At 47.1% G+C, this 16,139-nt stretch overlaps 2 protein-coding genes across 5 annotated transcripts in view; one reads left to right on the top strand and one right to left on the bottom strand.

The window, feature by feature from the left end:
* LOC113201681 (potassium voltage-gated channel protein Shaw) overlaps window positions 1-12,817 on the top strand; it is a 109,817-nt gene extending 97,000 nt beyond the window's left edge. Inside the window, exons 5-12 of one of the 4 annotated variants that reach the window (XM_052272691.1) lie at window positions 434-551; window positions 1,497-1,691; window positions 2,250-2,564; window positions 4,460-4,710; window positions 4,784-4,967; window positions 5,139-5,397; window positions 7,818-7,939; window positions 8,771-12,817. In XM_052272691.1, the coding sequence (XP_052128651.1) occupies window positions 434-551; window positions 1,497-1,691; window positions 2,250-2,564; window positions 4,460-4,710; window positions 4,784-4,967; window positions 5,139-5,397; window positions 7,818-7,894 (1,399 nt within the window). In that variant the 3' untranslated portion in view covers window positions 7,895-7,939; window positions 8,771-12,817. Of the gene's footprint in view, window positions 1-433; window positions 552-1,496; window positions 1,692-2,249; window positions 2,565-4,459; window positions 4,711-4,783; window positions 4,968-5,138; window positions 5,398-5,981; window positions 6,078-7,817; window positions 7,940-8,770 lie in introns of those variants that run through there. The other 3 variants (XM_052272692.1, XM_052272693.1, XM_052272694.1) reach the window with 3 other exon arrangements.
* Window positions 12,818-12,905: 88 nt separating this feature from the next.
* On the bottom strand, window positions 12,906-16,069 carry LOC127750597 (uncharacterized; the record flags this gene model as incomplete). Its single annotated transcript, XM_052272696.1, has 6 exons — window positions 12,906-13,152; window positions 13,856-13,946; window positions 14,619-14,716; window positions 14,800-14,871; window positions 15,015-15,098; window positions 15,982-16,069. Coding segments are annotated over 6 exons (549 nt in total), but the record flags the coding sequence as incomplete, so codon positions are not given.
* Window positions 16,070-16,139: the final 70 nt, after the last annotated feature.

Genomic DNA, 16,139 nt, shown 5'->3' with positions numbered 1-16,139 from the left:
CCCCTCCCCTCCCCGCCTGGCCCCGCCCCGCCCCGTCCGGCTGGCGGGTGTTCCCAGGGGAGTGCAAAGTGCCCCTGGGATTGCGGCCGGGACGCCTCCAAGGTGGAGCGGCCGGTCTCCGTCGCGCTGCTGGATGCGCAGGGACTTTGTGTGCCGGGGGCTCCGGGCCCAGACAGGGACGGCGAGAGGATGTCGGCGGGCGGGCGGCCGACGGGGCGGCAGAGACGGAGGATTTGACGGAGGCTATGAGGGATGAGGGGACGTTCAGAGTTAATCCAGCTGGCTCTGCGCTCCGCCTGCGCTCCGCCGCTGCGCGCTGCGCCCCCGGAGGCGGCCCCGCCGCCCCCTGGCCCCGCCTCTTCACTCTGCATAGAGGGGGAGTAGGTTTCAAAAGGATGAGGAAAGCAATATGATGATCACGTTTTATGCTCAGGACGGGGAAGCTGCACTACCCGACCGACGTGTGCGGCCCGCTGTTCGAAGAGGAACTCGAGTTTTGGGGTCTGGACGCCAACCAGGTGGAGCCTTGCTGCTGGATGACATACACACAGGTAAGACATACAGATTGTTCATCTTATTTCTGTCCACTATGACTAAAAGCCCCGCTGCACTACATACCAGACAGACACACAGACAGACACACAGACAGACACACAGACAGACACACAGACAGACACACAGACAGACACACAGACCGACACACAGACAGACACACAGACAGACAGACACACAGACAGGCAGACAGACAGACGGGAAGAAGACGGAGGCTGTGGGTGGGTGGGAAAAAGAGACACAGCAGAGCAGGATGAAGAAGACGCTCCAGCGTTGCGGCTGCCCCCATGCCAGCTGGGGTGAGTGGTGGTGGGTGGGTGGTCTATCCAGTTAGACACGACACAGTCGGAGAACGGAAAGGTTCCAGAGTGTGACGGCGAGAGGCGAGGCGATGTGTACTCTGCAAACAGTCAACATCCGGCCTTCTGACCCCCACTCCCTCACCACGCCAGCTCCTCCTCCTCCCTCCGCCCCGGAACTCTTCCCCCAACCATACGCGTCAATGCCTCCCCCCGCCTCCCACCCAGCTCCCCCATCCCGTAGACCGCCCCCTATTCCCAGCAGAGTGGGGCCGGGTCCATGTCACATTCCTCCCTCAACAGGCGCCCAGCGGCCCCATAGCGACCTGCAGGGACCCCCCCCCCCCCCTTTTCTTACAGCTATCCAATATTACTTACCAGCTCCCCAAGTCCAGACGCACTCACACCACCCCCCTCCCTTTTCTTTCTCTCCCTCTGCTTCTCCCTTCTCTTCTAGTGCTCTCTCTGGAGCAGAGCGGGAGTACACCGTTCGCCATCCAGCGGAAACACGGCCCGCATGCGGCTCACGGCGCAAACCGACACCAACTACCACCCTTTCTCGCCCTGGATCGTTAAGAAACAAAATGAGGGAAATAATATCGCCCCGTAATTTATAATGTATAAAACTCTGTTTTTTTCCTGTAGCATCGAGACACGCAGGAAACCCTGGCAGTGCTGGACCGGCTGGACCTGGACACAGAGAAGCCGTCGGACGAGGAGATGGCGAGGAAGTTCGGCTTCGAAGAGGACTACTTCCAGGGCACGCTATCCTGGTGGCAGCGCCAGAAGCCCAAGTTGTGGTCCCTCTTCGACGAGCCCTACTCATCCAACGCGGCAAAGGTAAAGCAAGCGGCGGAGGAGCGCATAGCGCAGCATGATTAAAATACTGCTGACTGCCCAGCAGCTCTAAAGCGAAGCGGTTGAAAGAAACACAGCCGACGTTCTGATGGCAGCGGCTGGCAGAGGGGCTGAGAGAAAAAGAGAATGCTTCTAGGCGGTTGGGGTTGGGGTCGGCGGGCAGGATGAGAAAAAGTGAGCGTTGAGAGCTCCTCGGCCGATACGATCGGCCCCTCTTGCAGGGAGTGCGGTTAAACACCGTTCGGAGAGCATTACGCTATCGGTAGAGGGCGGGGGGAGCGGGGCGGGCTGATGGCGCGGCGAAGATGAAGAAGGAGAGATTAGAGAGGAGCGACGATGTCGGTGAGCGCCGTGTAAGCGCCGCCGGGCAGAGCCGGAGCAATGCCGGAGCTCACGTCCATTTACCATGAAACGCTGAAACACGGCGATTGTCCATGGAGTGCCGTTCTCTCGCGTGCTAGATATGATTACACGACAAGCGAATCGCGATAGGACTGTCTCAGCCAAACTTTGCTAACTTTTTCCTCCTTATCGTTGCAGATCGTGGGCGTGGCGTCCGTCTTCTTCATCTGCATATCCATCCTGTCCTTCTGCCTCAAGACGCACCCGGACATGAGGGTGCCCGTCATTCGGAACATCACCGTCAAGACGGCCGCCAACATGACGGCGTGGACGCTGGACAAGACGCAGACCAACGCGCACGAGGCCTTCTTCTACATTGAGTGCGTCTGCAACGCGTGGTTCACCGTGGAGATCGTGTCGAGGTTTGTCGCCTCGCCCAACAAGTGCAACTTCATCAAGGCCTCCGTCAACATCATCGATTACATCGCCACGCTCAGCTTCTACATCGACTTGGTAAGCAAGCCGAAAGCAAGAAGGGATGGTCCACGAGCTAAAGGTAACAGCGTGCCGGGGTTCTCTCGCCCTTCCCCCCCCCCCTTTTCCTCTTGCCCCACGTCACTCCTGCCACGCCTAGGCGTGCTTCTGCGCCCTGACCTCCGGACTGCCGTTCTTTATCCCGGCAAGTCGATGAAGTTATAAAGTGCTCTCTTGTGCTGCGCTGAGTGTTTGCCCCACCTGGCTGCCCCGGCCCGCCGGCCCGCCGGCCCGCCTCAGCTCGGGCCTCGAGACGAGACCACAGCGGTGGTCTACTCAACCTGCTCCCTCCGCTCCCGCAGCCCCTCCGGCAGGCGGCCGGGCCCCCGGCCCAGCTGAAAATCCCGCCGGAAATTTGGCACTTTCCGGTGGAAATTCGCGATTTTCTACGGGTTTTTCCATTTTTCCGCCGGAAATGACGATCCCACGGAAATTCTCGACGTTACCTGGATAATATTCGTTTTCCTCGGAATTTTTTTTAATCCCATGGAAAATTCTAGTTGCCCTCGGAATCACTTTCCGCGGATATTCACTTTCCGGGGATTCGTAATGTTACACGGAACACATGTTCCAAGGAGATTCCTTCCATGGAGGAAACGCATTCCACTGAGTGGTGGCAATTTCCACGCAACGTCTAAGTTTCATGGAAATTCCGTGGAAATGCAGGAAATTCCTTGGAAACCCCATCCTTGTACGCAAAGCACTGTTGGGCGGAAACCATCTCAACTTCCATGGAAATTCATAACTTCACTGTTTCAAATGCACATGCTTGGAGAAAAGAATCATCGCTTTCTCATATCAAACTAGACTATTGAACTAATCAAAAAAGGAAATGAGGGAAATGAGTTAAAAATTGGGAAATTAGGAAGTTGGGATAAAAAACCGAGACTGTTGCTTTAAAAGTTATGTGATTACGTTATTAAAAACGAGTCCTCGTAATTAGATCTGTCGTCGTTCCAGATTATTTTTTTCCTACAGAATGTCTAACTTTTACTTACATAGTCGGAACATAGTGCACATGCCAAAGATCGACATTTTTTTACGTCTGGCCCCCCGAACCAGATGATTTTACTAGCGAAACAAAGACTGTCACTTCGCCTGAGCTGGTGGTGGCGGTGAGCCGACCTACCTAACCTGTAACAGAGCCCTCCCGCTCGTTGCTGCTGCCGCTGGCCGACGCGCGCAACTCGTGGAATGAAGTTTCGTTACATTTGTTTGTATATTCTTGTGAGGACTGCCCATGAGGATTGAGGATATCGATGGTTTCTTTGATATCGTCGGCATTAATCTACCCAGTAAGTAAAAGTCGGAGCACGGTTTTGAAAAGCAGAATAAACAGATTTTCGCAGAGACCCGTAGCACTTAACCTCAAACATAACCTTAGCATGCTACCGCGGTACGGTATTTTGTTTCAAAATTATTGATTCTTTATGTTCTTTGGTCTTTGGTCGAATGTAAGCTACCAATAATGTGCTGTGTTCATTGATCTGGATCTCCGTGCAATCACAAGCAAAAAAATAATCATGTGTCGCCAAAACCTAAGTGCGATATGCTATTTCCATGGAAGAAATTTCCAGGGACCACAACCGATGCCATATTATTTCCATGGAATCCATTTCCATCGAACAATGCTTTCCCGTGGAATCACTGTTCCAGGGAAAATTTTACATGGATGTAACCAAATTACTCAAGGGATTTGAACTCCATGGAATAATTTCCGGCGGAATTTTCAGCTGGGGGCCCTGGTCCTAACTTAATGCTGCGCTCTGGATGTGCGCCATCTTATCATCTCAGTCACTCTGGGGGACTCTCTGCTCTTCCGTTCAACGTGGCTCCGTAGACGTTTGGCGTAACGTTTGCCTTGGTGTCTACAGGTCCTGCAGAAGTTCGCGTCGCACCTGGAGAACGCCGACATCCTCGAGTTCTTCTCCATCATCCGCATCATGCGACTGTTCAAGCTCACGCGACACTCGTCTGGCCTCAAGATCCTGATCCAGACGTTCCGCGCCTCGGCCAAGGAGCTCACCTTGCTCGTGTTCTTCCTCGTCCTGGGTATCGTCATCTTCGCCAGCCTCGTCTACTACGCGGAGCGGATACAGGCGAACCCGCACAACGACTTCAACAGGTGGGTCGTCATTGCTGTGACCTCTTGTCAAACAGAGCAGAACGTCTCACCGCTCTCGTGTTTGTGCCCTCAGCATACCACTGGGCCTGTGGTGGGCGCTGGTCACCATGACCACGGTAGGCTACGGGGACATGGCCCCCAAGACCTACGTAGGCATGTTCGTGGGTGCGCTGTGCGCCTTAGCCGGTGTGCTTACCATCGCCCTCCCCGTGCCCGTCATCGTGTCCAACTTCGCCATGTACTACTCGCACACGCAGGTACGTCTTCACCCGCCCCGCACGGCGGTCGCCGGGTGGACACCTCCTCTTACGTGGGGAGGCGGTGTCCTTGCTTTGCACGCCACCCCTCCATATTGTTTTAGGATTCGAGGTGTTAAACTATGTATTTGTGGTCGTGAAGCTGATCAAGGCTTGGTGTACTCGTTACAGGCGCGAGCGAAGCTCCCCAAGAAGCGGAGACGGGTCCTGGCCGTGGAGCCTATACGACTGCCTGTCCGACCTGGCCAGCCGGGGCAGCCCGGTGGCCCGGGCTGTCCGGGCGGCGGCGGGGGGCTCGGCGGGGGTGGAGGCCCCGGGGGCCCCGGGGGCAGGGGTGGCGGTGACCCCATGGGGGGTCCTCCGGCGCAAAACAGAAGAATGAACGCCATCAAGAGCAACCACCCCAAGGATGCCATGGGCGGTATGATGGGTGAGTTCTCGATCTTGGGTCAGGTCAGGTAACAGCAGAGGACGTTCGTACGGAGCTGATAATGTTAACATTCAACACAGTGGCATAAGGTTTTATAAAAACGTTCAGCATTGGGTACTTCGTACTATCATCACTAAGTATTGCATGGCCCTAGACTAGTGCATGTCCTTCTTAAATTACTGTTCCAGTCATAATTAGGATTATGATGCGATTATCTAACCTCTCATTTCCTAACCCATGCTAATATTACCAGATGTGTCACAATCTTCAAAATACGTTTTATTTGCCTCCCTTTGCTTCTAAACTAAACCAGCCAGTAGAAACCCCTTGCTCTAAAACTTCAGCAGCAAAATAAATTGTTCTTTCGATGTAAGCAATACGCATGCACCTCTGCCCTCTGCTAATATACGGGAGTTCGGCAATCGGTCGATGGATTTTGTTATTCACGTTTTGCGGTCATTTTACTTTTTAGTCGTGCTATTAAATTATTTTAACTTTTAACCCTGCGACCTTTCACCGAACTCCCTGCTTGCTCCTTTCTTCCTCTGACGCTCACTCTGTTTTTCTCTGTTTTTTGGCGACAGACCCTTACGCGGCCGAGGAGCATGTGCCCATGCTGGATGTGTCGCAAGTGAACCACAAGCTGCGTGGACGGCTTTGAAAACAAGAGAAATGACATTGTAAATGTTTTCTCTCTCCGTGTTTGTGTAGATCGAGGAGTTTGCATAGAACACTTTAGCAGCCAAGATCTTTTATACTTTAATTTTGCCTTTGGCGGGAACGTTAAGATTTGCTTGAACTGTGCTTTCTGTGTTCGTACTTTCGTTTTACTGAATAGACCTCAGGTAACAAACGCGACAACTATAACGTTGCTCTCTGCATCTGTGGGCCTTTGTGTATGTGGCAGTGACATGTTACGAAAAAATCGACCTATACTCGCTAAAAATCTTTCCAAGAGAGCGCGTGTGTATTAAGAACGTCGACCCATCGTATTATAATTCTTTTTTCAGTAGTAATAAGAATTTTAGTACTGTCATGATACGAACAATGGTTGTTCGTATACGAATCTTATCGTTAGTAATGCAGGGTGGTCTTCAGACCTCTTCCTTTGTTTTTCTTATACTGTACCGCATCACCGCATGCAGACGTGTTGGCGGGCTTGCCTATTGTCGCTCGTCAAGGCGCCTCATGGCTCCGTGTGAGTATGCAATCCACCCGGAAGCCTGCATCCGGTACAGTATAAGGAAAACAAAGGAAGGGGTCTGTGGACCACGCTGCATGAAGAAGTTCTTTCCTATTGCAAACGCATATGGGATACGCAACTTATTTAAGGACTGCTGGTTTATCGGTAACATCTTGCCCCCAAATCGGTCGTATTATTTAAAAAAATCTTCGTACTACGAACGAGCTTTGTTCGTATTATGACAGCAGAGAAATTCTCCATGTGATGAAAAGGTAGATTCTTGATACGAAGGTTGACGTTTGAAAAATGGCTGGCTTACCCTATTTATCAAATAGGTTGTACCCAGCAAACTTTTAAATCTGTGACAGCGAATTGTAGCTGTGTGAAATTTGCTTGGCTACCTTTCGTGGAAATATGTCCATCAGCTGTCGTAGAAAACGCGTTAGCTCTTTCGGGTGATGTGGCTCTCAGCTAATGTGGCTACTACATCATAAGTTCTGCTGGACCAGATGAAGTTTACTAAAGCTATAGCTAACATTAAGCTATGATACAGCTTTATTTTTTCGTGCATATGCTGGTGTTTGGTAAGGAAGTCCCTTTCTAGGAGGATTTTTTTTTACCTAACTGTTGTCTGGAATGTAAAACACAAACAAAATCGGGAACCAGGCGACATGAGCCCGACCCGGCATGGGCATGGGCATGGTCCTACTTAGCCTCATCAAGTCATCGGATTTGAAACCGTCCAAGGACATCAAACAAAATGTCACCTACGTACAATATTTCCATTAAACGTGTTCGGTGGATCTCAGACTCGGCCAGGCACTATACTAGACAACCGAACAACAAAGTTTCCAGCTTGTGTAACACCTGAAATGATTGTTTGGGATACAACACAATGTAGACCAAGAGGGATCTGTTTTCTTCTCTTTTTGTTGGGCGGTGGAATGAAGGGCATGTGTGGGAACTAGTCAATTTATATTTTCTCATTATTTCTGTGCACGAGTGAACACATGGCGAATGCTATAGATTCGCTTCAGCATTCTGCAACAGCAAAAGACAACAACAAAAAAGTACTAGCAAACAAATCAAACGAGCTGCTTTTGTGTGTGATCTTAGTCGCCACGGCCACTTGAGTGCTTTTCGTGCAATGCTGTCCCATGGAGTGGAACTAAGCTTCTCGCCTTTTCGCCATGTAGTGCTACGCTAACGCTGTGCTTTTGGCCTGTGTTTGTTGCAGAGCACGAGCGCCATAACGCGAGCCTGAGAAACAACGGCACCAAATCGGGAGTGGGTGACCCGGGTGATCTGACCTAACAGTAGAGCTGCGCGAGTTTGGCTCGCCGATGTGGCCCGAATTGCGTATGTCATTCGTCTGTCCTAGAAGGCGTCTCTCGTTAATCTTAAGTGCTCATTTTCGTTTGTTTTAACTTAATGTGAAAATCTATAACTATTACATGAGAGACGCCTTGGGGCACTTAAATCTTGTCTTCTACTTTTACATGCCTATCTGTTAAAAAATTATCGAGAATATGATCTAACATAGTCTGTCAAAAAATAAAATAAGTCGTGGAACCGCTCAAAACGTATCTTGGGGCCATACTGTTTCCTTCAAAATTGATACTAAACTGGAGGTGCTACTCAAACCATGCAAGCGCTTTTTGGCTTTAAGCGCGCAGCTACAAGTATGCGTGGTGTGTCATGGTGTGTTTTGGAATGGAGTGTGTGAATTTTATTTGGATATTGTTGTTTATTTAATTTGCATGTAAAAGACAATGAGTGCCGTGTTCATGGCATGAGCTGAGCCAAAGCAGTGCTCTCTAGGTGCTTGACACGGTCGCCTACCCAACAAGTTGCAGGTGCCCTGTCACCACGATTCCGGCCCTGGCCATAAACGTCTTGATGCACGACATCTCGCACTACAGCATGTGAAACAGTTTGGTAAAACCCTCCGCTATCGGTGTTTGGAGCTGTTTAGTGTAGCCTCGACATATTTTATATAATTTGTGTTCGTGTTTAATGTGTTCTTGTGTAGACTTTGGTGGTCATTTTTTATGTACGTTTTCTTTTTTGTGTGTTGTGGCCACTATTTTTAAATTGCTCTACCATGGGCAGCAAAGTGTCCATGAAAAATCGTGCCTTAGCTTTCTAGATGTGACTGTATGAAAGTAAAACCAGTGTCTTGTGTTCCAGGTGCGCGGCGCTGCAACGCGGCAGGCACTCTAGACGACGGCTGTGACGTCTGACGAGCGTGGCGGACTGGACCAAGACGGGCGGGAAGTGTGCGACAACACCCCCCAGCGAAAACACAACAAGACGTGTGTACTTTGTTGTGTGTGGAGTGCGGCGCGTCCCAGATCGTAGTGTCTCGGGAGTGGAGACTGGACTCCTTGTTGGGTGTGGGGCTCTCCCGAGAGAGTGACGGGGAACGGACGCTGTAGGTGTTCGTGAGAAACAATACAAAAACCTCTATTTCTAGTGGCAATTTTTGTGATATTTCAAGAAGAAAGAAAAGAAGAGAAAATGTGGACAACAGTGCTCTAACGTTTTTCCCGATCATCAGTTCTCTTCCGATTTTTTTTTATTTTTAGAAGAGTAGGGTGTGACACATATCATCACGAAGCGACCACGAGGGCACGTGGAAGTGGTCACAATGCTTGGCTGCTGCTATGTATAAGTCTTACCCCAGGGGTGTGTGCAAAGTCGCCAGATTGGCCGAAATTTCGACGAGTTTTTCTATTCGACGAACAGCCCAAGTATAGCTTTCGCGCTTTGCGCATAAAAGCTGGCCACTTTGCAAAGCCCTGGCGTTCACCCACGGACAATATCGGTGAAAATGGAAGTCTTTATAGTATTTTATTCTATAAACATTTTCTAAAAGTCGGCATTCTAAATTTCTATTCTTATGTTAATATTCAGGGACAAAGAAATGTTTGAATTAGTACGCTGACCGTGACATTTGACAGGCATCATCAGAGTTTTAAATAGGCTTCTTCAATTTTCTTTTCATTCAAACTGTAAACCTGTCTATATCATCACTTTTATATTTATGTAACACTATCGATCGCACTGTTAACACGATCATCAACTCTGTGGGGTTGGCTCTGAGTACCTGAACACAAAGGACGATTATCTCATCCTTCCGTTTACAAGTATCTAACTTATGTACTTAATGCACCACTCTCCGTTATGCGCTGCGCTTTCGAAAAGTTTCAGATTCTGTGCTAAAAGGAAAGTCTAGTTATTATGTAGGAATTATTAGTAGCATTTACGCCGTAGGCCTATGGAAAAAGTGTCGGGGAAATGTTTTAAAATAACAAATATTTTCATAAAATGACATTACTTCGTGCATAGCTCTTTGTACGTGCAGTACCAATGAATCACCGGCGCGTGTGCGCGGATATGTATCCAATATCCTCGCTGATATTTGCCTCATACCGTCCTCCGACGTTATCTTTGGGTTACCCTGTGATTATCTAATCAACCGCTTACACCAGGTGCTTGTTTTTATACTTTTATTGAGCTGTGATTTATCTGGTTATTTAGTAGAGCTAATGCATTTGACCTGAATAAGTACAGCGTTTTCCTTGAACAAGGATTGCAACAAGCAGCAAACTTTCTTGACCTTAAAAAAGCTAATGTTCCAAAAGTAATTCCGGGGCCGTTTTCCCTGGGCAGCTACCATATCAGACACTCGGAGCCAAATCCGGCCACAGTCACCTCATTTCTCACTTTCTATCACATTAGCCTATTAAACACGCTTTATATCGAAATGATATATCTCTTTTAATAACGATAATGGTTAAGGGGACTCATTTGTAGCGTGATTATTTTTGTTATGTTACAAGGATTTCAGGATTCTACATTCATTCATAATTCCATGTATTCTTCCTCAAATTGCGCCACATAGATTTCAATTGTCTGCTGACGAGGGAGATACCTCCAGATCAAAATTATAGTCTTTGGGTCTGTTATGGAGGTTGCATCAATATCTTAACTTTTCCCGCTTGTGGAAAGGTCTTCGCTTCACGTACCAATGCGCCGCATCAAAGTCCAGTCTTCCATAGTCATGCGGTCTATCGCGGGAAAACGTGTCTTGGAGAGTTTGGATGACAAACTGAACAAAATTTTCATTGTTTAGTTAAGTCGGTATTTATCTAGCCACATATTTTGTTCCTTTACATACTTCTACTAAAGGGTGCTCCACCAAACATCTTTGATGACACTGCAAGGCGATTTGCATCTTTTGATTGTACTGTACCATTTAACTTTGGGGTATCATTGCTCAATCGCATATTATTATGCATAGTCTCTAAAATACTACTTGACCTTTTGTCTTATGCTCCAAGCAATATGGGTATAATATGCCTCCGCAGTTGCGTGCTTTAATCATCCTATCAACATTTTTCGTTGTAATCTCCGCGTCATTGCATCGCTCCTTTAATTTTTTCGACGAAGAGAACTCAAATAAAACTAAGAGCTTGTGCAGGCATCTAATAAGTGCGTCGCTGATTCTAAAAACTTGCCGTTCACCTCCCGATGATATCGTTTTTGCCGAAGAAAAATAATAAATATTTTCTACAAGACTAACCTGTCCAATCAGATGTACTGTAATTCTCTTAAATATTTGGGATACTTATGCTGTTTTATAACACATACTTCATATTAGAAAAAACAGAACATAAAGGATGTGTGAAGCGTTCCGAATGGTTGTTATACTTGTGTAGAAAGTTACGTTTCATACTTTTTCTATAAGCTTTCTCGGAGCAAACAGAACCCTTGCTCTGTAAATGTTTTTTCAGAAATGTTCAAAGAGATATTGTCTCGACCAACGCAAATTAAAGTTTCACTGTATCGAAAGTTTAGGCTTCAATATCGTATATTGCGACGCAAATGTATACTACGCATTTCGGCGTAGCTAAGTTCTACAGGGGCTGCTGACCAAATCATTGCACGTTAGACACGCAGTGTGGCTGTGTACAGATCATACAACCACGTAAATGAAGCAATGTTTCACATACTGTCCCCAGGATATTTTTTCTGCTTGTATTTGTAAATTTCTACAAATCAAAAATATAGACTTTGCTGAAGTGATTATGTTTGTAATTTTTGTTTCGAAAGAGAAAGGGCTGGATAGGTAATATCCCTTTTATTAATGGGCTAGGAAACGCGTTGGCAGACAAGCTCATCTGTTGTGAATTGATTTTGAGGTTTACGATTATTTAAACGGCGCCATAAATAAATTTAATCTAAACGGATTCAGACAAAAGAAAGGGCGATCACGGTGCTTTCAGTCGTTGAACTACAGGCTTTATCAGCTTAAGGATCTTAACATCTTAACATATTAACAGATGCATTTTTATTATATTTAGCACTATGGCAATGATTTTTAGTTAAGAATGTGTTTAAATTGGTAAAAAGTGCCGACCGGAACATTTAGAAAGCTTTGCCATCGCTTCAGTTCGATGAAAAGCAGAGATCCGTTGTTTCGCGGGATCTTAACACAACTTTCACGGAAACCACGAATCATGATTCTATTGGTCGTTGTAGCGATCCCGAACGTTTTGGTCGGCATTTTAGCGAATATAAAGACATTCAAATGTAAAACCATAGTCTTACTATCGAATATAATGCAAAATGCACTTGTTAATATGTTAACATGTTAAGATGTTAAGATGTTAAGATCCTTAAGCTGATAAAGCCACAAACTGGGCCTCTCGTACTAAAAAAAGCCATGACAGCTAGCAGCTAGCATGTCACATGTTATTAACCTGATGTCCGTTCTTGTTGTTTCGTCTGTTTTATACTTTTCCATGAGCAAACTCCGAATTGTTATTCGTTCACATTTTACGTGTTGTTGATTAACTTTCTGTTCCATGGCAAGCATCGTGTAAATATTGTAAGCACTACGAAATATCATCTAACAAGTATAGTCAAGGGACCAATGGAGAGAATCTTTTTCTACCAAAAGACGTAGGGATGCTGAAACGTAAGGAAATAGGGATTGTTGGGGTTCAGGCTGAATGTTGAATTATGAACGAGTTGAAAATATTTATCATTTTCTTTCAAAAAGCTGTGGCATTTTCTGTCCGAGACTATACTTCATCCGGCTCTAAAGCTTTTAAGCGCTGTGAACCATGAAGATCCTACTGCTACTATGTTCATTTCTGTTCAAACTATGTTAATAAAACTAATGGAACAGGATAAGGGTTTTATTCCCGACTTGGTCCGACTGAAAAACAGTTGTGTTATTCCGTTGTCATCTTCTCTTGTCCACGATGGTGAATGGTGGTAGTGGGTGGGGCGAGGAAACCACGGTTACAAGAAATAAATTATTGAAAATAATATTTGCAATGACAGACACTTTGTTCACAAAGCTACACAGCCAAAAGAGCTTGCCTGAGCACTCTCAAAATTTTAAAATAAATAAATCATCTCTGACGACGCACCGTCGGGCCGTCACGATACACACGGTTGCTGTTCGTACTTAAGACACATCCCGAGGTTGTCTTCTGGTGACTCCTCGCGTACGGCAGGACCAAACATGACCCGGATGTTGAACGGCGTCGTGCTGCCTGAAAACGAAGGAGATTACTGTTTATGAAGTGAAAGCCGTGAACTTAAGGGTTGGTCAAGGGCACTTTAAATGGGTCTAAATTTACTGTAAAAGCTTTTAAAGTATTCAAACGTCCGTCCAAAAGTGTCACAGAGTCGAACACTACCGTATGTCAGTCGCACACATTTTAGAGTAGAGTACTTTCGCATCATGCCATTACAAGCGCCTGCAACGCGCTGGGTAGGCTAGCCCGCCGAGCACCCGTGTAGAGCGGGCGACGCGGTGGCCCGTCCGCTCTCAGGGGCTCGCGCCGGTGGGAGCGCAAACTCGAAGGACAGGGGAATGCGGTTCTAGTTGCGATGGTGTTAACACAACTGGACAGGGCCGCGCCACGCACTGTTAAATTCTTGCAAAGTAATGCATTTCAGGGGTTTATTTGTAACTTTTAAAGGCTTCGGCTGCATTGTAGACTACAAACCATTAAATTGTAGTTACAAAACCTGGGAAAAAGTTTAAGTAGTAAAGTGAAATTGAAGTGGTTTCGGTCACACGGTAAAAACAATGTCTCATTTTTTGAGGAAAGGGGGCAATTTTTGAGGAACTCCGACATCGGAAAACTCCCTCCGATCTCGCCTCAGATTTTGAGAATCTCCTCAGAAGCGAGATTATGAGGGGAAAAATTGTGAAGTGACAACTAATTCTTTTACAGTGAAAGCACTTACTCTCTATTCTGCACGTAGTCTCTCCTGGGCTGCAGAACGAGTTGCCGCAGTGGAGAAGGTCGCACAAACCCGAGGGACTGAAACCTTCTGCCTGCGAACATGTCCATTACTCACACAGGGCCCTATGGTCATCCAAGCGGTATCGTTCAAGCGAAATACTATCAATACCGCCCAACGTTATCGCAAGGACAGGACGCATAGACGAACACAAGTTAACAAACGTGACACAGTACACACTGGAAAAACAGAGGTGCGAATCCCTACCTTTAAAAGGCACTAAATTTGACTTTTCACACCTTTAACTGGCTAGCTTCATATGAGTTCCATACAAGTTTAGTACCTTTGGAAAGGCACGAAACTTTAGTGCCTCAGGAAAGGCACTAAACTGCGCCCTTGACTTTAGTGCCCCAGGAAAGGTGTTGTTTAGTACCTTTGTTTTCCAGTGCACGCAAAAAGACATCGTAAAAAATGGTGTGCTATTTTTCATTTCTGTTTCAGCTAACTTCTTCAAACATCAGCGAAATTTAAACTGCTGTAGCAAACGTTTTGATTTACCACCAGAAAACGTTTTTGCGGTGACTTATTAATAAAATTGGTCACAGCAAAAAGTGTATTAACCTTGCACTTGCACACGTACAAGTTTTAAGCAGTTGCACAATACTTGGTTTAACATAGGGCAGCGAGCCATTAACCGGAAGTAATCTAGCATGTAGCATTACGAAAGGTTTCAATAATTATCAACTGACGCTTCGCGTGCACTCACGGCCAGAAACTCCTCCGAGTCACAGGGCATGACGATCTTGTCGTTGCACTGCTCCCTCGCTTCACCGATGGCGCTGTCACCCGAGCCTCCCGCGTCGTCTGGAAATGATTGTTGTTAGCGGGGTAATATAATGCATGACCGTGTCTGCTCTGCGCGTCTGCCTTAGAGGACGACTGCTTACCAAGCTGCTGTATGGCCGGGCCAATCTTGAACGAGTTTTCGTCGCAGGGCTCATAGACGATAGAGCACATGCCTGCAATAAACGTCGTGTCAAGCGTTTCATTTAACTAACAGTTTCAGTTTACGGAGTTGTTGCTCTTCCTGACTGTAGGCGCCGGCTTACGCCTCATGCGCCTCATGTCAGACCCACGGGTCTCTACCTGACCCCTGACCTACCTTCAGCCTGGCGCATACAAATGGTGTAGTCTTGGTTGGCGAGGTGTCGGCCGTTCTCCGCGAAGTTCATTGTTTGAATCACGCCTAAGGTAGAAAAAGAATATGTACTAGAGTTACATCAGTTATCAGTTAACATGGCTTGGTCTTGCCGGTTTAACCGCACTGTAAACAATAATTGTGATGAAAATGAGAATGTTATGGCTAATTATTTTTACAACCAATCTTATCACGGATTTTTTCGTCATCTGTGAAAAGATTTCTCGCAAACCCGCAACATTGAAGCGTAATCTCTGAGACACCCAGTAGACGTACTTGGAATTGGAAGGGAAGGAGGGAGGAGTGGATGGTAAACGCTTTTTGACAGTAAGTTTTGAGTTCTAAGGGGGGAAATAAAACGTTCGTGTTGAAAAGTTGTTTTTACATCTTTAGTTTGATGCACTGCATCATGTTTGCCGCAGTGGCAGCGAAAATTTCTAGGTAAACACTTCAGGCCTTTGCGAAGACGGGGGGAGAGTGGACACAGCGACGGCGTGGCATTTTCAGAGGTGGGGTAAAGGGGGGAGGGAAGGGAAGGGAAGGAAAGGGAAGGGAAGAGGGAGGAGGATATGAGAGAAGAGGTTCTCGAGGTTGGGAAGAGCGTGCTATCGTCATTCAGCCTTTTGTGCCTCGGAGCCATCGCCCCCGGTGCTTTCCTTGTCGGCAGTGCCCTTTCTCCCCTTCACAGTTATATGCTTGCGAAGAAATTTATTTGTAAGCTAGGAAGCATTTGGCTGCTTTACATGAAGAAGCGTTCGTTTTATTTGTAGGCCTCAAAGCTTTTAACATCCCGCCTTACGAACATTCACTCTCAGACCTGTGTCCCTCATGTCTACAGAGTTCATTACAATACTTCACGGAGCGTTATGGTTCGGGCTTAAGTGGGAAACCAGACAGAAAAATGGAGACCCGTACTGGAACGGTGACTCACCGTTGCCTTCGCGGTGGTACTGCAGGCAGCCGGATGGCGCTCGCTGGTGAAACTCGATCTGGGTCACCTGAAATGAAGTACGAACAAACGATATTCAATTCCGGTTCGAGGTGGATTTCATGCGCACACTTTGGAACGCGGCGGACCTCAGGCGCGGA

This window comes from Frankliniella occidentalis, unplaced genomic scaffold, assembly GCF_000697945.3.
Source record: "Frankliniella occidentalis isolate FOCC.00 unplaced genomic scaffold, Focc_3.1 Scaffold218, whole genome shotgun sequence".
NCBI classification, from domain to species: domain Eukaryota; kingdom Metazoa; phylum Arthropoda; class Insecta; order Thysanoptera; family Thripidae; genus Frankliniella; species Frankliniella occidentalis.
The sequence above is the reverse complement of the archived record's forward strand: the minus strand, read 5'-3'. Positions and strand labels throughout refer to the sequence as shown.